This window comes from Acanthaster planci, linkage group LG13 (assembly GCF_054643075.1).
Source record: "Acanthaster planci isolate LZ-2023a linkage group LG13, COTS_SCS, whole genome shotgun sequence".
In the NCBI taxonomy this organism is placed as follows: Eukaryota; Metazoa; Echinodermata; class Asteroidea; order Valvatida; family Acanthasteridae; genus Acanthaster; species Acanthaster planci.
This window is the reverse complement of record NC_141789.1, coordinates 4,209,270-4,233,993: the sequence shown is the minus strand read 5'-3', so window position 1 is coordinate 4,233,993 and position 24,724 is coordinate 4,209,270. Positions and strand designations below refer to the sequence as shown.

The window sequence follows — 24,724 nt, the reverse complement described above, 5'->3', positions numbered from 1 at the left end:
TATAGAGTATTATGGAGTCACCCCCCTACTCAGCTTTCCAAATTTTCATGGCCGGGCAAATCATCTCCCACCTTCCCCATGCCCCCCAATTTCCGACACGAATTTACGCCACTGATTGCCGCTACAGAGGCCCAGTCGGATACTTGACTTCTCAAGCTGAGAATAAAAAATATGTGGCCGACCATTCCTACCACACGAGCCGTCAGTGTATGACCAGCATTGCTCTGTAATATTGCTCATTACAAAGTATGCTTTCAGGAGGAATAACAGTGACAGTTAAAACAAAATTAGCGTCCTCGGTATTCCCCTTACTTGAAATGAGGAACAATGAGAGCGTGTTCATAATTAGCGTTTCCTGGGTATAAGGCACTATCCACGACCGTATGAGATGATTATTGCTAGATGTACGCTAATTCAAAATTAGTACGGCGGTGACATTGTAAAAAAAACTCCTTTCCAGAAGATGGAATGAACTCCGTGTCTCATGGAAACAAATAAAACCAGGTGTTTGTAATTTTGCAATAGTCGGTGAGAATCATTGGTTGCTTTGGAGTAGAAGGTCAGCAGAAATCGATGAAAGACAGGGCAGGGATGGCAGGTTGCGACATTGAATAACAAGCAACGCAGACCACGGGCTTTCTGGGTCGACATTATCGTTAATGGAAACGTCTACAGGAATGGAACTTGACTTTATTCCAATTTCCAAAATACAATGGCCGTGCAAGGTGAAAAGGTTTTTCTCTCCGTGTTGCTGTGGTGCACCCTCTCGTTTTTGTCGGTGCGCGGGGACATGCTCCTCCGATCTGTGGGGTTTTCCCAGCCGGCGACTTCCAACGTGGCGCTGACGAACCACGTCCTGAAGAGCCTGCGCGGCGTGCGATCCACGGGACGATGCCTGGCTCACTGCCTGCCGTCGCCACTTTGCGTTGCCGTCAACTACAAGGAGGCGGCGGGCACGTGCGAACTGAGCACTAGCAGGAAGGATGAGTATCCCGACGACTTGGTCAGTGAGGTTGGATGGCAATACTACGAGAAGGTGTTGCCTGTTGTGGAGAACCTTTTTTCGATACCAGTAAGATATATCCATTCAGTTTAACTCCTCGCTTATTCTTTTTATGAGGTGTAAATAGGTAGGCTGGAATAGGTTGGAATGGAAGTGAATGCTACACATGTATAGTCATTGCTCTAACTGGTGAATCAAAATTGAATATTGAATTTCTTTAGAAGACCAAGATATAATTTACTGTTAAAACCGCTCTTACTCTGCACAAGTCCAATAACAACGAAAGGCCAATTATACTAAAGGTAACGGAAGCCCTTATTCCCGAGACCCGCTTCGGACGTGTGCTTAATTCAAATAATCGACTGAAACATGAATTAGACGTTTGAAGCAAGCGACATTTGAAATAGGCCCAAGGGCTGTACATCTTATTCATTAGTTGCAAGAGCGTAGTGATACATAAAACATTCTCTTTCTGAACGCCCTCATGCAGTGCACATACTGAGAAGGGGAGAATTGTGATTTTCGGTGCTGGATATTATAATAGAAAAATACCGAAAAGTGTTCATGGGACCTCCCGGAAATAATTTTTTACACTTGCAAAGAATGACGGGAAAGTAGATGGATTCTTACTTGCAGACAACAGCAAAAATGCCGACCTTAGAACCGACGACTAAAACTCCAACAACCGAAATGCCTACGACGACCGAGATACCTACAACCACCAGGATGTTTACTACCGAAATGTCCATGACGACCGAAATACCTACAACAACCAGGATGTTTACTACCGAAATGTCCATGACGACCGAAATACCTACAACAACCAGGATGTTTACTACCGAAATGTCCATGACGACCGAGATGCCTACCACCGAAATGCTAATGACGACTGAAGAGACGACAACTGAAGCGCCAACAACTGTACACGTGACTACTGGTATGCTCTGTAATGATATTTTGTTCTAACTGCATGATAATGGCAACTTAACGCCAGTTGTTATTTTCCAGCGCACTACACCTTCTTTACATCTTAAGAATATAAGAGTGTAATTAATGCCAATTAATATACGTAAATGGCCTGAATGATACATAAAAAGTCCAAGAACGTTGGAAATGGTCAACTCTCAGTCCTACTAAGTTTCTTGCGTATAAATCTTAGTGCGGTATCTCCACCGGCATTGTTTATAGTGTTTTGTATCTATGTGTAATTAAGATATGTATTTTATACTCGATCTTATCACCGACAGATGGCCCATTGAAAATCATCTTCTTTTTAGCGACAAAGCTACCCTCTGAAACTAAAGTATTAATGTTATCATTTGCCACACTGTGAAATGCTGCCTTTTGTCCTATCCTGTCTCCTATTTGCATGAGTTTGCTGATATTCCATTCCACTGCATCTTTACTTTTTTTAACCAGAAAAGCCGCCCGTCGATTGCTGGGATATACACAGCAGTTCACCGACCAGCCCGAGTGGCGAGTACGCCATATATCCGAAAGCTTGGGAGAACCAACTGTTAAAAGTGTATTGTGATATGACAACGGACCTTGGTGGATGGACGGTATGTAACAGTTTAACTGTGATAAGGTCTTTATGTCACGGCTACGGAAATAAATAAAACGTCAGGCTTTTATCGTCCAATAATATTTATCCAAACGTATTTATGTGTGTTAGAACCTTTCGATGTACCATCATCAAATCAATGCTTGAACCCCCCCCAAAAATTATTATTTTTTCAATGAACAGCGATTATCAGTCGCTTTTCCTCCACAAAGTCAGAATTAAAATAATTTGTCCATTTGTCAGAATTCGTTATATGTCACCGAGGAAATAAATGTATCAAATATACTGGCTGATTTGATTTTTGGTTTCTTTTTGTGAAGAGAGCGGCCACTCTGTTCTGGTATTTTACCAGTTAGCGTTTCTCAAAGTCAGTGAACACAACTTCAAGGAAAGATTTCCGGTTAAAAAAAAAAGTTTAAAGAGGTATGAATGGTCCCTGCATTATTACCGGTATGGATCGTGCGGCTTATCTTTCTTCTTTGAAGGTGTTTCAGAGGAGACTGGATTCATCGCAGAATTTCTACCTGGACTGGAACTCTTACAAGGTTGGATTTGGCGCCATTGGCGGTAGCTTCTGGCTTGGCAATGATGCTCTCAACGTCCTGACGAGCCAAGGTGCTTATCAGCTACGCATCGAGCTGGAGTCGTACGACTCGGTTAAAACCTTTGTGAAGTACGGCTACGTCAGTGTGGCGGACGAGGCTCGTAACTATAGACTCAACGTCACCAGCTTTTATGGTTCGTACACAGCAGGTGAGACTCAAAAATCACCATATTCTTCGTGAAAGACACAGCACGCCTATATAATTTTCACATTGAATTTGATTTTCCACCATGGCATCCAGGTATTTTCGTTTTGTTGAATCTACGCGGTAATCTAAATGGTTAAATCTACAAATTGTATTTTTGCATTTGTCTCGTGGTGCATATAGATGATGCATTGTCTGCCGACAGCGGCCAAGCCTTCACGACTAAGGACGTGGACAATGACAACGACGGTGACAGACAGTGCGCTCAGGCGTTGCAGTCGGCTTGGTGGTTCGGCTCTTGCGGCTACTGCCACCTGAACGGGCCCTACCAGGGCAGCGCCAGTGTGCCCAGCAGAGGGGTCGGGCTTATCTGGGGGCCCTGGCTCGGCTACTACGAGTCGCTGAAATTCACTGAGATGAAAATCCGACCGATTAGTGGTAAACACGTGAGGTCTATACTCGCACCCCCCTTCCTTTGTTAAAATTCGATGCGTTGTCACCGTACACTTTACACAGGTCTATCGGCCTACACAGATATGAAAACCTTATAACGCTGACTATATTTAGCTAACAGATTTTTAAAAAAAGGGACAGGATTACGCTTTAGTTCATAACGCTGGCAAGAAAGTGTTCTATATCGTGCCAAGATGACGAGTGAAATTGTTCCATTTTAGACACCCTTTACAACCTGACAGATCGACAAGTTTCTGTCTCTATATGGGTTGAGCTAACGTTTTCTCATTTCGTTTAATTTGGTATCGAAGTTTGAAAGATTGAAAATAGGAAACATTCAGGAAATCGGTGCGAAAGTTAAAATGCCATGCCAAGGCCTATGACAGTATTTTGCAGTAATTTTTACAGGGCCTTCAAATGCTTCAAAATATGATAACTTAGTTTTTCCTCAACAAAGCAAATAACGGCACAAATCTCTTTCAAAATAAAAGAAACCTCGCAGTTTCAGAAGTAAAATGCAAGGAACAACCTTCGTCACGCAAAGTAGGTTTTTTGGGGGTGGGGTGGAAGTGAGCCCTAGATGAGCAAGAGAACTTGTGTTTTGTCTGATGACCTGTGGGTCTTTCTGTCGATACTCAGCACAACCCATTCCCAAAGACTGCTGGGACCTTTACCAGAGCGGACACTCCTCCAGCGGTGTCTATACCATCTACGTGACTGGCAGGCCCGAAGGACTGACGGTACTCTGCGACATGGAATTTGACGGTGGCGGGTGGACGGTACGGGTACCCTGTTGATCAGATGGCCATTTGGGCATAATTCACTGCAGTTGTTCTTCGGTTTTTCTTTCGTGAAATCAAATCGATTCGAATAATGTAAGTGACAAATACATACAAATACAATAGTAAGTATACAACAAGATGCAAAAGCAGACCTGAGGTTTGTAAAAACATTTGTGTTTATTATCTCACAGCCAGTGAGAGTTTGTCAACCACTGGCTGGTAAAACCTGTGAGTGTCAAGAATGGAACGATGACCTCTGTCAGTGTGATGAAATAAAACCTTTATTAGATTACTTTTTTTTAGGTTAACTGGAGGTTTATTTACATACAGTCTGATGGAAGACCATATTTTGACACCATATATAGAAGTGAAAAACATCAATTGAAAACTTAGTTAAACCGACGTTGTTTTTAAAATTCAGACACTATTGCAGTGGTCAGACTGGGCATTATTATGTAACTGTTCTTATTTTGTTGATTTACAATATTAATCTTCTATATGGGTGTAAACCTCGAACGTTCGATCTATCAGAAATGCGTCTTTGGGGATATTAACAGTAAATCCACCTGATGATGTGATTTCCCCCTTCCAGACAATTCAGAAGCGCGAGATAGGCGACCTGGACTTCTACCGCGGCTGGGCTGACTACAAAGCCGGCTTTGGCACCGTGGACACCGAGTCGGATTTCTGGCTCGGCTTGGACGACATTCACCTTCTGACTAATCAGGATTCGTATCAAATTCGCATCATCTTCGTTAGCTGGGGAAACATATTTGGATACGCCAGGTACAGTATCCGATAAAAGGTGGAAAGTGTACAAAAGACAGCGTTGCTGAAAGCTGCAAACGGCAACTGATATTTCTAACGTCAGCGTTTAAAAAAAAAGCTTTATTGTATTGTTTACTCACTTTGCTGTCACTATTTTCTCTTTTTTTCTCATTCTTATTTTTCTCGCTCTTATTTTTTAGGTATAGTGAGTTTCGAATCAACAACGAAGCGGACAATTACCGATTAACTATTGGCGGGTATGCTGGTAATGCAGGTAAGACAAAAAAAATACTCAGCTATAGTCTTACACACAAGGCCATCTTCACAGTTCAAAGGTGTTACGTGCAGCATCGTAATTGATCTTTTTGTTAGAAAAATGTTACTTTTTGGAAGCACAGTATTTGATTATTCTTCGAGGAGCAACAGGTGACTCTGGTGTTGGATGACGCTTGTCAGCGTCCATTTTCAATCCCTGCTCCCAGTGCGATGTCCACCGCCCTCCGCTTTTGCCGTAGTCAATGAGTCTGCTGGGGAACGGCAGTAAAAGCACACCGTACACAAGTTGGTGGCCTCTCGTCAAACTCAAACGAGAAGGCCGTTTTGGCACAATTCCTTAATAAAAAGTCACCTTCTCATCTACGACAGGCGATTCGCTGATAACCTATCACAATGGAATGCCGTGGTCAACTCTGGACAGGGACAACGACAAGGACGCCCGGCAGTGCGCGCAGGTCATGCGAGGTGCGTGGTGGTATAACAACTGCCAAACGTCCAACCTGAACGGGCCGTACGTGGAATATCCCGGCTACCTGAGTACCAACGGCCAAGGCATTATATGGAGCTCTTGGCTTGGACAAGACGACTCCCTGGCTAAGGTGCAGATGAAAATTAGACCAACCAACATTGGTTATTAAAATCGGATTAGACAAAATGAAGCGTTCTCTTAAGTTGCTGCGTGCTTCGTTGGTATTGGACGTCGTAGTTTTTGAAAAGAAAACATGTATATATTTAATATTTATCCAGCTGACTGATTGGTCACGTCCAAAACAGTAAACTTACGACTTCAAAATCTACTCAACCTTTGGGTAATTATTGCTTAAATGGTAAAATCTGCATTACTGGGACTTGCTTGAAAAAACCTTACATAAATGCCGCTTGCAAAAGCAGACAACAATCCCGCCAATTGATTCCCAGTGATAATAAGCACCATCTATTCCCCTTCCTAGTGGTATTAAATGGCCGCTACCACTGATGTACGTGCCGAGTTTCGAAACAACCTTGCGCTGAGTGGATGTTTGTGTACAAAACCTTGTGCGCTAAATTTAAGAAACATTTTTGACACTCACTTGACACTGTGAACGAGATGCCTAATCCTTTGTTCTAGAACAAACTTTTCTTTTGTCGTTACAGTTGTGTTCACCTTTTTAAATTTTTGTATGCGCAGAATAAGCAGCTCTTTTTCTTACCGAAGTTTCATGACAATTTGCACAAGTTTGGGACTCGAAATCTTGTTAATATGAATTATATTCCGTTGCCGTTTTCTGAATACAGTAGTGCAATGACTGCAGTGCGGGTTTGGTACGAATAAAAAAAAATCACTGAATCGTTACAGATTATTATGCCAGTTTATTCTGTTACGATCGTGAGAAAAATAACCAATGAAATCACTGCAACCTCTGCATTGGTACAAACGCCGATTAGTGACATCCAATCTTTATTAAAAAAGTTGTTTTTAATTTCCACAATCGATGGTTACTTTAATTCTCAATGTAGTCTTGGTCCTGTTTTTGATGTGACGTGTTTGCGGGTACTCACGACGTGGAGTTTGGGTCTTTGGCTTTGTCTTATATTTTATACAGTGTTCAAATCGAAATGGTCGATAAGCTCGAATTTATGGCTCCGCTTCTTAAAGGTCAAACAACTCGAAGTTTGTTTTTAGTAACTTTCGGATTGATCCATTGTTCGCCCATTGGTCTATTTTAGAAAGGTCAAACGGTAGTTGAACGTTACAGCATTGAAGTGTATAGACTGTTGTTATTTACATTACAGGTTTGTATAATGGCAAACAATTTAAATTGTGCGATAGCAGTTGAATCATTGAATGCTATAGTAATGGTTAGCAAGAAAAAATGTGATTTTGGAGGGGCCGAAAAGTAGGCTCTCGGCATCTGTCCGGTCAAGAGGACAAAGCTTTCTTTCTAAAAGGCCATCCAACCGGCGTAAAATCAAAATATGGGGGTAGGGGAGTAAAAAAAAGGGCAATGATTGATAACAGGGCACTTTCTAGGGAAAATGTCTGGGGACTGGGGTGCACACTTATTTTAGGGAGCTTCGGAAGCTGATGAGCTTGGAAAGTTAACACCCCTTTATACTCCAGTTCGCTAAATAATATATATATATATATTAATATGTGACTGGAGGTGATACTGAATCTGCTTATAAAAATTGTGAATCAGTACTTAATGTTCTTCATAATTTATGTCGAGAGTCTCAATTCGAAGCTTGTTTAGGGGCGTGATTCTTGGGTTTCATGAACTTTCCCAAATAGAAGTCATCAGGTAATTATGCTACAGCCAGTCTCCGCACACAAGCACCGCGGTATAGCGGTGACCGAAAGGGACTTTGATCCTTGGCGCAGTCCGCCAGGTTCCAAACCGAAGACGCAAATGGGTTTGTTGGTTTGTGCGCATTCCAATGGGTTAGAGAGAGCGTAGGCCTACGCTGCATTCTGGACTAAGTGCTGGACTCATTTAATCAAACAAAAGACCACTTGTAACAAAGACATCAAAGTAAACATGTTACAGTAAAAACCATGAAACCATTTTAACTGAATAATAATTAAACAATTCAGCCTAAAAGCCATGACATTTTGAACGCAACCATTGCCAACATAATTACATGATTATTGTTTACACAGGCCTACAAGCATTTCATTTGTCACGTTACATACAACAGAACACCCATATATTCTCATACAGTTAATTTGATATCACAGTAATGTTGGCTTTTTGCACCAATGGCTCGTTATTAATTGACAGTCCTTGAAATGCAACAATGGGAAGATAATTACCCCGCACGGCGATGACAGAAGTTCTGTCAATAATAACATCGATAGCCATAGCAACCGGTAACGGCTCACGGCTCGTCAGCTGAAGATAGTCACTTTTTCAACGAAACTGTGTTCGATATATACATGTATGTACACACAAGAAGTTTGGCAGACCTTGTTTTCGTGTAAAGTACGACATTCTCCATTAACCCGCGGGTTCCGCTCACTACGCCAGCTGTAGCCTACCAATTACCAGGAAACTCAATTTCACAGCTCGCCCTATGGTCTACATCTTATTGATATCGTCTTCACCACCGGTATCACCTTGGCAACGTACCCACCGCTTATTTGTCTACGAAAACCCTGTGGTGCAATCAGGTTATGTTTTCAAAAAGTGAGGTTTATTTTTTGTTCAAATTCTTATTTGTGACCTTCATTTCTTTCGAAGTTCGATATTTTTCTGTTCATTTTTTTGAGATATATTGTGTTGAAATTTGTTTATATGAATTGTGTTTTTTTTAAATGTTGTTTTTGTATTAACTTTGAGAAAAATTATGTCATAAAAACAAACTTCATTGTAAAATAAATTTCATAAAAAGATTTGTTTCCAAAACTAGAAAAAAATGCTTCTAAGTATAGATCTCATTAGAGCCAACAAAGGCATATCTCGAACAAACGAATTTCGAATGAAATGTATGTCGTAAAAACGAAGTTGAAAAATATACTTCTTAAACGAAATGGGAAAAATTATACTTCACCATTTGTTGACGGCAGTACCGGCTTTCGTAGCACACGGTGAATAGTGGAAATTGTGACTCTTCTGCAGGATATTGATTCATTAGCCTACTACTCCATGTACGGGCTTGTGCCATATACATGTAATAATAAAATAATAACAATAATAATATGAATTATTTATAAACGCTTTCCATGTCAACGACATCACAAAGCGCTGTACACTAAATACCGTTAAAAAAATTACAAGAAAGACAATTACTATATTATCAACAAGCTAAAAGCTGATACACGAGAAATACAAAACTTTCAAATTACACAATTACAATCAAATAAAATAAAAAGGCTTCCTAGTTAGCAAAATTGGACTATATTGCTGGAAAGTGATTCTGGAGGAGGTAAGTTTTTAAGCTGGTTTTAAAATGACTTAAACTATTAGGGCTGCTAAAGCCCTGAACCCCACCCCCGCGAAACCCATTTTATTCAGATTGCCACATGGATCATCCCATTTGTTGTTTGCACAGTGCGCAACCGATAGGTTTCATCATTTAACGCTGCTCACTGGTTTAAGACGCAAGTCTTCCCCCTTCAACTGACCAACCGGTGGTAATCAATATCTGGAGGCGGCTGCGCGCCCAAGGAGAAAGTGAATTAATTTTTTCCCTGGTTTCAGCGTCACGTATTGACTTGAAGGTCTCTGGTTTACCTCGTATGCTATTTTTCTTTCCATTCAGTGCTCTCAGCAAGCTGTTTCGTGTTGGACGAGGACAGAGAACACGTATTGCCCACTGGCCTTCCACTGACATGTTTCACGACAATGCTTTAACACGGACAATTTGATAAAAGCAATAAAAATGTGCTGCACGATGACCACAACCTTTTACTTTAGTTTGGACTGTAGTACTCAGAGCTACTTGGTTTGGTCAAAAGAACATCGGTTATGCGCCCATGAGCTTGTCCTCATGTACCATTAACCAGAACAGCAAACGCGTTGTTTTTCTTATCCGCCTTGGGCAAAAGTACACGTTGGTCAGGAATTGCTATTAGCCTTGCAATTTGAATGCTGAATACTTCAGTTTTTTGTCAGACCAATAGCAATGCTTTAGTAAAGAACCGTTCTAACAGAGATGCGGAAAAAACAAAGAGTTTACGTCTCCATGCAAAGCCTCTGTTGATCACAGTGTGCAGATTTATTTTTCAGTAGTTATCATCAGTAAATTTTGCGGCAATTTATTTTGAATCAATGGTTATTGTTTTAAATTCTTGAAAACTGAACAATTTATGGTGAAGTTATTGTCTGTAATAAAGAAGAAAAAGCCAAATATGCTATCAGCTCCTGCTTGATTTGTGCACGTATACGCCCGGCAGAATTCTGCCAAATTAAATACCTTTATACCTGCTACTCGTCCCTACGTTTGGAGGGCGTCTGTATGACGCCTGGAGACTACGTACGGGATGGGAACCAGTCCAGTCGGGAGTGTTCATTTTGTGTTGGTAGTGATGCGACCGTAACGCGTGCATATACTCGTTTGTGAACCAGCGAAGTGCACTTCCTACAAAAGAGCTAGTCTTAGTGGACACCATACCCAATGATTCTACGAATCAGGGTCCAGTATCACCCAATGTCCACTTGATCAAGACTGGAGGAAACCCTCTAGTGTTCCGGAAACTAAAGCTGAAATATTCCGAAGTCGTCCCGTCTATATTCGGCCTGATCGGAGGTACTGTTGATGTTTGTTTGTTCCCGGCCAGGTAGGTAGGCTAGCTGCTGAAGTGTAAACTCCCATAATGGCAGCTGTTGATCCTACAATATTTGACTTAAGGCTATACACTGAAATCAAAGGTTGCCTAGGTCGAAATGCCAGGCAAAATGCAGAATATAACTCTCTTCTGCTAATGCAGGCTTTCGTGCTGAAACATGCTCTCAGTTGGGACACACTTGCAGTATTGCGAACGAGATATATGGGAAAAGCCTCATTTTTTAGATGTTGCCCTGATAAAATCGAAAATATTTAAAACACCCGGGCTCTCAACTTCTGACCCCTGACCCTTGTGTCAATCTATTTATATCCGTGGGTGATGCCTGACATAAAGATTTTTTATCAAGAGTCGTCAGGGAATCTTGGGGCAGGGAACCAGACCAAAAAGAGCCTGCGTTTCTAGTGAAATTGCGCCCTCTCTTTGTCCAGCTCGATTCTCGTACTTTCACCTTGGTCGAGTTCGGGCTGCCTCGGTGTTCTTGACATGGGTTTCTTGTTCTCGCGCTCGAACGGTGGGAACACGACTCAAGAACACTGTTCTCGGAACAGGATCACACACCACCTTCTCGTCAGGGTTTTACAGGAACACACGGAAAAACTCGTGAGATTTTGATTTTTGAACAGATGCAAAAAGTAGAGAGATGGCTTCCAAAGCCATAGACAATGAGAAGTTTTGCAAAATTAACATTAATTATTTTCCGTAACACAGAAATGAATGTTCCTGTTTATATAAAAAAGAATTCTGCCCATCCAAACATTAACTCTCGAATAACATAGCCTACTTGGACACCGCCATGTTGCATGTTGCTTGTCACTAACTACCAGCGATACTACCGGTTGTTTGTTCCCGGCGTTCGAGCGGCCAACCCACGAACAACAAATCGAGCTGTTCGTGAACATACGGAACAAGCCGCCAGCGAACGCGGCCCTTATTATTTTGAACGTTCACACGTGCGGAAACAGACACACCATTTCACGTGCTCTTGTAGTGATTAGCGTATCCATAGATGCCCAAAAAATGAAATTAAACACGCGTACTGAGAAGTGTCTACCTGGGAAAAGTTGTGCGCGCAATACAGGCGTGTCACAATCTGCCCTGAGCTGAAGTGCACCCTCACCGGCGAAAGAAAGACAGATGGTACTAAGTTTTCCAACCGGGTTCTTGCATGTTTTAGGCGTGCACGCGATAAGACCATATTTATATTCCAGACTGATTTCATTGCACGTACTAGGCTCCGCGTCAAACGCGCATAACCTTGTGCACCAATGCAGCGAGTGCGTACCAAACGAGTGTCGATTTCATTTCAAAATACGCCCTCTTTTGTTCCTGCTCGGAGTGGATAGTGCACCTCCAAGAGTTAGCAACGCACTGGCCAATTATAATGCACGAAATTTGTCGACCCAATGCGCGTTTGGAAACGGTTGACACGTCTCGCGCATTGTGATTGGCCAACGCGTTGCAAACTCTTGGAGGCGCACCATTGTTAATCACTCGTAGTTCTGTTTGACGCCTCATTACATTGATAGAAAACATGTTTTGCACAAGCTTTTGGTGGGCAGATTATGTACGGTAAATTCTATCCGCCCCGAGCAGAAGCAGCCCCTCATCGGTTGAAAAGAGCCTTATTAGTCGGAAGTGTTGTTTTTTTGATAGCGATGCGACCGTAAGGCGTGCATTTCTTCAAGTTAGTCGCTCGAGAACCAGCAAAGTTTAATTCCTGCCCAAAAAGCCTCCTCCCTAAGACTATTGCAGGCTCTCTTGGTCCACTGAGCTCGAGGCTCATAAGGAAAAGAATCATGCTTTTGCTGATTTAATTAGAAAATTCTCACACTACGTTGCCTTATTCACGTTTTAGCGCATCTATAAAAAAACGGAAACGTTTGCACGTATGTAGACAGTAAATGGTGCGCATTGTACACGTTTTTCATCGAGTTATTTATTCCACAGTGTTTTGATCTATGCCCCAATCAAACAACACGGTCACGCGCATGGGAACCAATACAATTTCAGAAGCTGCGAAAGTGTCGACTTTCCTCATAATTTATGCATGCCTTCATGGAGTGAGGTCAAGTCTCCCGTCTAAACACACTTGTAAGCCTGGTAGCCCAATGTTGTGAAACAGAACGTAGTTGTAGCAGAATGATTGACCTCGCTATCATGCTAAAAACCACTGTTGCATGAGCGCTACAAATAATTGCGTAGGCAAGGCGGGAGGCACGTTCAGTCAATCAACTTTGCCTACATCTTATTTACAGCAACTTTTGGGAACATGCTTCGGTGAAGTTTGACACATCTTTGTGGCAAATGTTTCCTGGCTTGGTGGATAGCTAAAAACAAGGTATTGATCGTCAGTCCGAATATTGAGGTCACTCTTGAAAGTAATGCGCATGTGCTAGCATCAAAGGTAGTACAAGGTAGTTTTCGAATATGCCCCAAACGCCATTTCAGTGATCGACATTTATATCGTCTGTGGCATTCGTCCAAATCATTGAGTGACAACTGACTTTGTTGAAACAGCAAAATGCAGTTCTGCGGCAGGAGCATTGCAGTCGTAACGGAACCAAAAAACTGGACGATGTAAACTTTAGTGGGTTACGTGATATATCAAGGCTTCGCCACAGGTAAAGGCGGACAGTATCGCCACCTGTTGTGTGCAGTTCGAATCATTTATGTTGATATGCACTGCATTACCATGTGGAGCGGTCTGATTATCCGCGCGTCGCTGGTCGTACTCTCGTGGTTTACCGTGTCCCTCCGCGCTGCTACCCCGTCCTGTGGCGGGTCATTCTCCCGCAGTGTTCCTTTGACCTGCCTATCTCCTAACCTTGCCTTGAGCAACCACTTGCTCAAGAGCTACACCAAGAGGTCCCCGGTTGTGTGTGTGGCCGCCTGCATCAAGGAAGACCGGTGCGTCTCCGTGAACTACGAGAGTGTGGGAGGCATCTGCGAATTGAACGAGAGCAGCAAGGATGCACACCCGGCAGACATGGAGATAAGAGATGGATGGCGACACTATGGCACATTGCCAGGAACAGTCCCGACCAAGGAGATATGCCCCATCGTAAGTACGCTTATACAAACGTAAAACCAAAATGTATCGGCAATGATATATAACTGGGGGGCACGGAAACTGACGATATCGAACAAAATTGAGTGACCCCGTCCAGAAAACGAGCCCCCCTCCCACAAAACAAGCCCCCCTCCCCTGCATATTGTACCCCAGTTGCGCCAGTATGTACTTCGCCAAGTTCTACCAAGTTGTAAACTTTCTTTTGAATGAATAATTTCGAGTAACAGAATAAGATTTGTTTTTGAATTGAGTAGACTAATTACCAAATAAAACAAAAACAGAAAATGCTGATTTTTTAAATGAATTTTTGTGATGTTACCGCAAACCATTATCAAAACAAGGCAAACTTTGTATGAAGTATGCACCTTCCATTTTGATACCTACACAGTTTTCGTCCACTGTTTAATTCTCAAAACCAACAGATATCAACTAAGAGTCCAGAAACCACCATGGATACAACTACCACTCCCTCAACAACCACTCAATCCACAACCTCCCAGCCCACGACCACTCAGGTAACAAGTCTTCAACCGTCAACCACTCGAACTACGACTATTCAACCGACAACTACTCAACCGACAACCACTCGAACAACGACTTTTATTCCGACCACGGCATTAATCACAACAGGTATTTTATTTATTGGCTCTTCATTTTTTCCAGTGCAGAAATTTTGCTACGCAAAGACGCCTCGGGTTGTGCGAAATCCTAACCAGTGCCTCGAAACATACATTTTCAACATTTGTATAATAGTATTTTTTTCAAGTTCATTTTACGAGATCTGCTTCAGAAACATTCTTTCTACTTTTTGAGAAGTCTTTTTTTTACGATATACAGTTTTCCGACAAAGGCGTTCTGAACAAAAATAAGTCGCAATGACTTATTATCTCATTTAAACAACTTATCCCGTTTGAGCAATTTTTTTGTTAAAGATAGGAACTGCATGTTTCTAGAAGACATATCTCGTAAAACGAACTTAAATGAACATCTCATAAACATTTACTTCGAAAACACATGCTTTATTGTTTGAAAAGGTCTGCTTGATGGCATAGCCCGGATTTCGTTGGTTTGTTTGCCAGGGAGTGATATGTTTAAACAACGCCGTTTAAAGTTCTGCACGAAGTTTAAAACATGAACATAACTGTGACAGAGGGGGTAATGGTGTTAATATAGAGGGTGAGCCTATTGGCGAAAGTTGATGATTTTGGTGATATTGATGGAACTAGTAATACAGTTCCCTGATTTGAGTGCTTTTTCCGGGGGGTATTCTCTTTTAATGTGGTCAGTTCCATGAAGGAATCATCTTTTTTTTTTAAATTAAGCTTCAGCTTGTCGTTGTTAGGTTTAACCACAAGGTTAAAAAAAAACGCACGCAGCTTTCCTACCAAGCGAACCGGTCGATTTGATCTGTGTACATTCCCGATGCAGCCGGGATAATACAGATCATTTTGGACGATCGAAAAACGGCTGCCATTCTGCACAGACCTTGGGGGTTCTTGACGCACAAGCAATAATTAAAACAGGCTATAGTGCCAGCTAATCAATAATAAGAGCGCGCTTTAGTCACTTTGAAGGGATATTTTTTGAGATAACATATTCAACAACGATAGCAACATACTGATCGAAACGTCCATCGTCAAGAAAACTACTTGTTCATGTCGAAACCTCCTTTTCTTTCCCTTTGAGATGGATTAGTTAACAATGTCATGGCGAAATTGTCATTTTGTTACTTTATCTTATTTTAGGTGCCTTTTCATGGATGTGTTTTTAGTGCGCGCTGTGGTCTGTATTAAAGCGTAAATTGTCGAGATTGTCCGTTTTGAATGAGCAGGAAAGAAGCGCGGTAAACATACAAGAAAAAATTGCGGAAAGGTACCCATATAATTGACATCTGATTTGGCGTAGTTATTTCTGAATTCATATGTAGCAGCAGATATGGATATTTCATCTTCACTTTTTCCACTATATACGATTCTCATGACCCGGAAAAGAAAATACCATAGAAGGCAGAAAAATGAAACTTTGGCCTGTAACCGACACTGCAAACGTAGCATATTGATATAGCGATTATAATTATAATATTGTTGCTATGGTGCTGCGTACAAAATCAACAACTGTCCTCGATTATGATTCAGGAATGCGTTTGGCACAACGAGACTGCGCAATCCCATTTAAAAAATAGATCGTTGAATAAAACTCCAATTTGCACCCACTAGAGTGACCTTCAAGAACAAAATTATTATCTGATTTTGTGACCGAAGAATGACTTTCCTTTGGTCATATTTCTCAAATCAGTTTAAAGCTGTTCCACGAACTGTTTTCTCAATCGCTATACAACATTTAAAACAACCTCATTCATTTTTTTGAACTTGTTAAAGAGAAACCACCCCTTGACTGTTGGGATATACATGCAACTTCACCCAAACTTTCAAGCGGTGAGTACACTGTCTATCCAACAACGCGAGCAGGATCTTTGCAAGTCTATTGTGACATGGACACCGATGGCGGGGGGTGGACAGTGAGTATGGACTTGTAATGCGTTCAGTTGGAGCTAAAGTTGAACCTTATGCTAAGTGCGTTTACAGTAGAGGATAAGTGTCACATACCCTACAAGTTTTCTTTCGCAGCCTGTAGTCTTGGTTTCAAGACCTTCACATTCCTCCTTTAGTCTTGTAGACCCGTATGTCATGTCGTGCGTCGCGTATCACGCCTCCTGAAGCACGACTGTCTCCCTTTGCTTTGTGGTTTTTACAAAGGGCGTCATCGCTGTTTTCTTTCATTTCCGTCCTCCGCACTTGCAATTCATCAGTTTGAATAAGTTTCTGCCATACTTTATTTTAAAAAAAGGGGGGGGGAAAGGATCAAATAGAAAATCGTGTGTCTGCCAAGGGTAATCTGCCAAGGGCAATCTCCATTTCACCCCGGCCTGAGTACATTCTGCTTTTTCTGGAGGGGAGAACGTTAGGATGTAATCTACCTTGTTCTTACAGAGTGAAACGTAAAACATGAACCGAGGTGGAATGTTACTATTTGTTCCTTCTCTTATTTCGGGGGGGGGGGGCGGGACACTGGGGCACAGAGTCTTAACAACGGGGAATTAACCTCTGCCTGTTCTCAATGATTAAGGTAAATCATTGGTTACTGCATGAGGGAGAAAATCTCAGCGAATTATGCAAAGGGCGGGTCCAGAACCATTTTCGGGGGGGGGAATGGGATGCAAAAATTGGACTTTTGATGTAGCCTTTTGAGGCCTCCCTGAAGGTCGAGGCTACGTTTGGGGCGCTTTACACAGTTATGGAAGGGAAATAAACTAAACCGAAAAATAATCTCTCTCTTATTCTCTTATTATTTTTCAAGAAAATATACTTGTTGTTTTTGCTTTAATGGGAGGTGTGGTCCTTGTTGGTCCCCCCGATCTAGCCCTTTTGGTTTTTGAATTGCAAGGTTTTTCAGAGGCGAGTGTCCAACAGCCAGGATTTCTACCAGAACTGGGCCGCCTACAAGGCAGGCTTCGGCGACCTATCCACCAACTTCTGGCTGGGCAACGACGCTCTTCACGAGCTGACCGCGCAACGAGACTACGAGCTACGGATCGAACTGCAGTCATTCTCGGCGATCTCCACCTACGCCAAGTACGGGCTGTTCCAGGTCGCTGACGAGGCCGACAAGTACCGGCTGAACCTGGGGAACTTCTACGGCTCCTACACGGCAGGTGAGCACGTTCGTTGCTGGCCTAATAATTTCAGAGACTTCTTTAATTGTTCTGTTTTCAGTTTTCTTGGTGCGTGGACCCATTAAAAAAAATACAACAGAGATGCGCACAATACGTTCACAGAACGTCTCACACCCTCTACCTTTTTACTAGACATTGAGGCAATCGTTTATACAAAGTTAACTTTTTCGGTGGTATTTGTATTTTTTTTTTTACTTTATCGAAAGCGCTGCTGAAGGGGGCACGTGAAAATCGTGCCTGTTCACTTTTTCTTGCCAAATCTTGCACCTAGGTAGGACTTTGGGCTATAGAGTGCTGCATGCATTCCTACATGCGCGAAAGTAAAGTTTGTTCATCTCAATAAGAGGAAGATACTGCCAAGGTTAGGCTATATTAAGGCTTCATGCTTGGCGCAAAAGCGAACACAAACGCGAATTTTTGACGTCGAATATATTATTCGGCGCTGCCAATTCGCAAAGTTGAGCATATTTCATGCAACTGGAGCGCAAGTTTGTTGCAGATCTTTCGGGCCGTCAGTTTTGCTTCGCTTTCATTTGCCTGAAGTGTGAACGGGTCTTTACCCGACTTGTGACACTCCCTGTTCTAGACGACTCACTGACCTACCACAACGGCATGTCTTTCTCCACACTGGACCAAGACAACGACGTCGACCTGAGTCGGCACTGTGCCCAGTCCTTTCGCGGTGCCTGGTGGTATCAGAACTGCTTCGCATCCAACCTGAACGGGCCCTTCATCAACACTGAGAGCGTCTCCCAAAAGGGCCAGGGTATAATATGGGGGGCTTGGCTGACCATCTACAATTCGCTGAAATTCGCTGAGATGAAGTTGCGCCCCGTGTCAGGTATGCAAGACAGCGTCTCAGTGACAATCATTTAACTTTATTTCCCGTTTATACCTCACCCAAATCTTCTCTGATGAGTCGAAATGGACGATTTATCTGTACGTTTACGATTGTCCTCGATCAAAGCGGCATTACCCACATCCTCGTGGTATTTAAGACTACTTTGACACGTTAAAAGTGCATTGGTAGTTACTGTTGAAGACCAAATAAGTACTGGCTGTGATGTTCAAGGGTTTCTTCGAAAACTGCGACGCAGACCGAAAAAGCGCTAATAACTGAACAATACAGCTGTACAAGAATCAAGTACTACGTGCTTTGAGCAAAATTAATACTCAGGGTCACAAAAGCCACTTCATAGTGACATTGGGCTAGGCATTTCTTGTCCAGTTAATATAAGCAAGGCTTCTCCATCAAAACAGCCAGCTAATAAGCCTGGCGGTGACAAATTATAGCCTCTCGACATTGAAATTACTGAGTTCATTTCGCGGAATAAAAAATAACACGAAGCGAACCGTGGTTCATCTTACGGAAATGGCCCTTTTTTCGACCTGAAAATAAAAGGAGGGAAACAAAGAAAGACGATTCTGAAACCCTGAAACACTACAGCCATTTGGAAAAGCTTAGGACCACCCATACAAAATGCATTAACCTGAAGAAAAACCAAACTTAAACCAATCAATCATGGCAACTTATGTTTATTTTCAATGTGTAACCTTAGTATCTTGGTTAAACAGGTATTATGACTACACTTTTACGGTCTGAAATGTTAACAGTCTGATAGGGCCTATTTAGTGTACCCTCCTTTATTTCTGATTACTTAGACTAGCTTTTGTTTAACCCCTGCTTCCTTACAGACAAAATGTTATACAAAGCCTGCCTTTGCAAAAAATTCATTCAAATGGGTATATAGCACTATACTGGTGTTATGCACCGCTGTAAAAACACATTGAGTAATCATTCAGTGAGACAAAGTAATGCATGCCCAGTGACAGAAGCTTTTGCAAATGACTGTGACTCCCGAGTCCCTTATACTATCTAGTTCACCATGTACGCCACTTATAGTTCTCTTCATTCGTATTTCATGTCAACTTCGTTACACGATTATTAAGGGCACTGTGTCGATGAGAAGCCTGCAAGAGAGTAATTAGCTCATATCTCTGTTCTTCTAAACTTTTCCAGCTCAATCAGGACCTAAGGATTGTTGGGACCACTATACACAGGGACAGACAGTCAGTGGGTTATACAACATTCACGTGACGGGAAAGGTGGAGGCTTTGCAGGTGTACTGTGATATGGACGACGTTGGTGGAGGGTGGACAGTAAGTCTCCGTACATATACGGTTTTGCGAAGGCAGGTAACTGAGGAACCAGACTTGGATTCAACCTCGATTCAAGATCCAAAGCCAAAACCAGAACTAGAATGAAAATCACACCCGTGTGATTTAGACCCAATGAAAAACGACGGCCTACCTTTGGGCTCCGAGTCTGCCCTGGGTCTATATTCAGACCTTGCCCTATACGCAAAACCCGACCCGGTCCAAGATGCAGGACAAGACGCAGTCTTAGATCCAGAACAGGACCCACACCTTGATCCAGAACCACTGAGACATAGTTCTAGATTCAGAACCAGAACTGCCATCGATCCAGAGCCACACTACCGAAACTCTGTTTAGTAATTAAACACTTCCTCCTTGCAAACATGTAGACGTGCTAAATTTTGAGAGCATGATACCAGAAAAAAAGAGCTTGAATCAGACTTATAGTTGTGGTACAGTCTGCGTAGGCCCCCTATAGATTACAACATTGTCAAAGGCCCAATTAAGAGCTGCCCGGCTGTTCTGTTCCACTAGCAGTGGGTGTTAAAGTCCATTCATGAAATTGCTCGTGAATACATCTCATGATTTAGTCATCCCCTTCACATGTCTTTCGGAAAACCTCTTACCTTTATTAATAATGTGTGACCATAGGTGATTCAACGTCGAGTAGATGGCTCTGGGGATTTCTATCTTGACTGGGCTGATTACAAGGCAGGATTTGGCGACCACAGTAGCGAATTTTGGTTCGGCAATGACAACCTCCATCTCCTGACCAATCAGGCCTCGTATCAACTCACCGTGAAGCTGGAAAGATGGAATTCTGTGATAAAATATGCAAAGTAATGGGAGACTTCGAGACTTTGGAAGCGGCAAACACGCCGGTCCTTTTAACCAGTTCTGAGCATGCGCCCTTTGTCCTAGGCATACTGTCCATTTTCTTAGTATACGCACAGGCAGTCGCGTATCCAGCGGGGGACTCCCCCCCCGACGGATTTTCTTTTCTTGTTTTAAAAAGAATAATTCTAAGATGAGTAGGAAAGTAATCGGAACATTCTTTAAAGCAAATATTAGCACCAAAACCCTAAGAAAACAACACCTGCAAATAAAATCATGGGTGTCGGGACGATGAGTAAGGCTTTTGATTTATTCTCTCCAAAATCATGTTGAATGAGCTCGAATATGCATTTACTTTCGAAATTGACCCCCACACACTAAAAGCTGGATACGCCACAGTGCGTAGAACCGGTATGTCTGCTGCCATCAGCGTCCCCAAGTCTCCCGTATGCATTAAGCAAAGTCTTTGAAATGCATAGCCTTAGCATTAAATGGAACACTTCTATTATCGTTTGTGGAGTTAAACCGCGAGTCAACTTGAAGATTTTATTTCCAGGGTAGGGACAATAGGGCTTTGACTCAAAAGTTACCTAAACAAGACTAAACACCCAAGAATAGAACCTTGCCGGCTGCAATGGCTTCATAAAAGGCGAAGCTAAACATCACCTCCAAACCTTCATTTTTACAGTTAGGAAAAAGGTTTCATTAAAACACATGCAAAAGAATATCCCTCACGCATGCCAGTTCAACAGACGTGCACAAATAAAGAACATTTTGCTTTTTGTATTTCAGCTATGAACAATTCTCAATAGCAAACGAGACCGATTTGTATCGTCTGTCGGTCAGTGGTTTCTTTGGAAGTTCGGGTATTGGTGAGTATAATTACATTCTACACAGAGTAGGCCAGTCAACGACATTTACTCTGAAAATATCTGAACACGTGACATGTTTTGAATCATTGCATTCGACTATACTGACTGCTATTTTAATGGGGGTCGTCTGTCGTAAAATTCCATGTTGCAGGGTGCTGACAACAGCTACATTTTATTGTTGTATGAGACTCACCTAATGAGACAGCATAGCGAGGCCTACTAGGGCTGAAAATATTGCATCAATGCATCAATCAATTAAGCAGTTTCCCTCCAAGAAAACAATATTTCAAACTTGACCTCGTCAAAGAGTGAAACGTCTGAAAAACATTCTTCAATTTGCCCCCTCTTATGGCAGGTGACTCCATGAATTATCACAATGGGATGGTTTGGTCCACACGAGATCGCGACAATGACAACGACGAAGTCCGCCATTGCGCCCAGAACAAAGAGGGAGCGTGGTGGTATGACGCATGTGAGACGTGTAACCTGAACGGTCCTTACGTGCCCTACCCGGGCACTCTTTCGATCGAAACAAGAGGCAGGGGGATCGTCTGGGGTACGTGGCTATTCCAAGAGTACTCGTTCCCGAAAGCGGAGATGAAGGTCCGACCGACACACGTGGGTTTCTCGCTGTAGCGGAAGTGACGGCCAGTAAAGACAGCGGGCCTAATGGGAGGGCTGTATGTGTCGGGTGCCCATACGTTTTTTTCTTGCCTCTGTCTTGAATTCTGTATTTAATCACATGACTGGGTGATAAAAACGCATAATCATTACATCGTAATATCATAGTCCCCTCCCCACAATCCAAACTACAATCCAAACCACATTACAAGGACTGCTTATACCAGACAACTCGTATTCAGTGGTGTCTGTTATACTTTCGTTGATAATATTGAACTTCAGTGGAACTTAGCAGCGAATTGGCACAAAACGCGATCAGCTATCGCAAAACTGTAAATATTTGACGATCGAACGATTAAAGTCCATTTTAGGTTCATTTAAACTTCGTTTTTAGATATAAGTTCCCTTACATATTGTCTCCCGAGATTAAAACAAACATGCAGGTTCTCCGTGTGAAACGGATTTTAAAAATAAAGATTGTACTTTAGAGGAAACCATGACTGCAACCAACGCAGTGAACCCAACGGCGCTGCACATAGCCCGTCCACGTCAACGAGCCGAGCAACGGATACAGTCTAATTATACAGAACCATGCAAGCTTTCGTCATCTGGATAAAATCCACGACACTTCGGGTGAAGAAAATATTGCAAAGAATTCAAACCTCTGTATACCAAAAATGAGTGACCGCTATGAGGTTAGCACCCTCTAAGGGACGGCACACCCTGGCCTCACCTCGGATGCTATCAGTCCCTTGGATGTCAAACATCGTATCCATCACCAGCCACCATGCATCACCAGTCATTTCTTTTTTCTCAAATTATTATGCAACAGTGTCTTCGTAATTGCGTAGTGATTAGTATACACTATTACTAATACTTATATCTGCATAAAAACAGAAAGATGTAAGACATTAGAAGAATTACAGATATTATTAATATAATTAATGAATAATAATGTCCTCACTGGGGGACTCCACGAGTGATGGTCTGCTCTGAAGATAGACGTGAATTGTAATAAACAAACTGCCTTCTTTTCATATGTAACTCCTAAACCAGTCCAAGGCCAACACTCGTACACCGAGATGGTCAAGTTTATTTAGAAGGATGTGATGAGTTAGAGTGTCAAAAGCCCTGGGCAGGTCCAGGAAAATACCGATAATCTTGCTAAAGATGTCGAGAATAGCAAACTTCGTATAGAGTGGTTAGCTCTAAAACCATATTGAGATTTGGACGACAAACCGTGCTTATCAATAAGTGCATGTACATGTAATCAAACTGTTAAAAACTAGCTTCTCCTAAGGAAAAACAAACAAAAAAACCCCCCAAAAACAGGTAGAATAGTAGTGGGTCTTGTACTAGTTCGTGTCTACTATACTACTCTTATAAATTGGAACCACTTGACCAATTTTCAGTTCATTAATTGGAAAGATCGTTCAGAGATCGACTGGTTAAATAGCAAAGCAAGTGGTTAAGCTGGAGCATTCTTTTTTTATATAAATTAATCAAACAATGAAGTAACCCAAGCCATCCCAGCCTTGGGCTTTACCAGGATGGGATTACATTCAGATACATTCAGTTTCAGCTTGCGTATCGGGATTTAAAGATAAAGAATGTGGACATCTGTCTCTGAGGAAGGAGTGATGAGAACATATATCGGGGACCCTCAGTGAATCGAGGACCATTGCACTTCATTCTTCAAGGTTCCCGATTGCAAAAACAAACCCACAAAATGTAGACCTCTCCCTTTCCACTTAATTCAAGCGTACCTTACGCATTTTGAACAGTATAGGGGATCAGTCACATTAGCAGTGTTCTAACACCCAAATCATTTTATATTTCCAGTAAGAACAAGCATGCAGGCTGTAATTTAAATGAAAAGGTAGGTCCATGTACGATCTGACGAAGGTGTTATTCCTCTTTGCATTAAAAATGGACAAAACAATTTAACCTGCAAGTCTGGATATTAGAATGGACATTGATTTTTATCTGGAAATAGAACCCCGATATCAATCCAGTTGGAGCCTCCGTACTGATGCACTCGAACTTAAAGCACGGGGTATGGAGTGCTCAAGGCATAGAGAACGTGGAAGACAACCAGGGAAACACTGATAACGTGACAGGACTATGTAGCCCCCTTTGTACCGTACTCTCCCTTTTGGTAGAGATCCTCAGTATCAAATGGTCAGTCTTATTGCGGTTCAATATGAAATATGCCTGGCTAGTTATCTTTTAAAAAATCGTTTTCCTTTAAAATTTAGAATGGTATGAAATCTGATCCTTTTCTCTTGTACTGTTGAATATCCACAGTCTTCACTCACGTTTACGCAATACTGTCAATTGAGCATTGTTCTGCCCAATGCGCACATGAGCCCCATTATTGGTTTTTTAAAGGAAATGAATGCTTTGGACAAGAGTGCAAGACTGTATTTTGGTGAAAGGAGGATGAAACACGTACTTAAAAGTACTGCGGGGACTCGCCTCATGGGTGAGTAGGAAAGAAATTAACAGGCATATTTATTTATCAATAATTAGCACCAGAACCCGAAGAAAATAACACCAGCAAATAAGAGTAA

At 42.2% G+C, this 24,724-nt stretch overlaps 1 protein-coding gene across 1 annotated transcript; it reads left to right on the top strand.

Moving 5' to 3' along the window:
* Positions 1-468: 468 nt before the first annotated feature.
* On the top strand, positions 469-24,724 carry LOC110981295 (uncharacterized). The gene is made up of 18 exons (XM_087145116.1): positions 469-1,072; positions 1,622-1,940; positions 2,423-2,565; positions 3,053-3,320; positions 3,500-3,754; positions 4,409-4,548; positions 5,144-5,337; positions 5,520-5,593; positions 5,965-6,230; positions 13,449-13,925; positions 14,357-14,564; positions 16,313-16,452; positions 17,379-17,646; positions 18,254-18,508; positions 19,688-19,827; positions 20,476-20,663; positions 21,451-21,530; positions 21,886-24,724. The coding sequence occupies exons 1-18, from the start codon at positions 713-715 to the stop codon at positions 22,164-22,166; spliced, it is 4,056 nt and encodes a 1,351-aa protein (XP_087001242.1). The 5' UTR covers positions 469-712; the 3' UTR covers positions 22,167-24,724.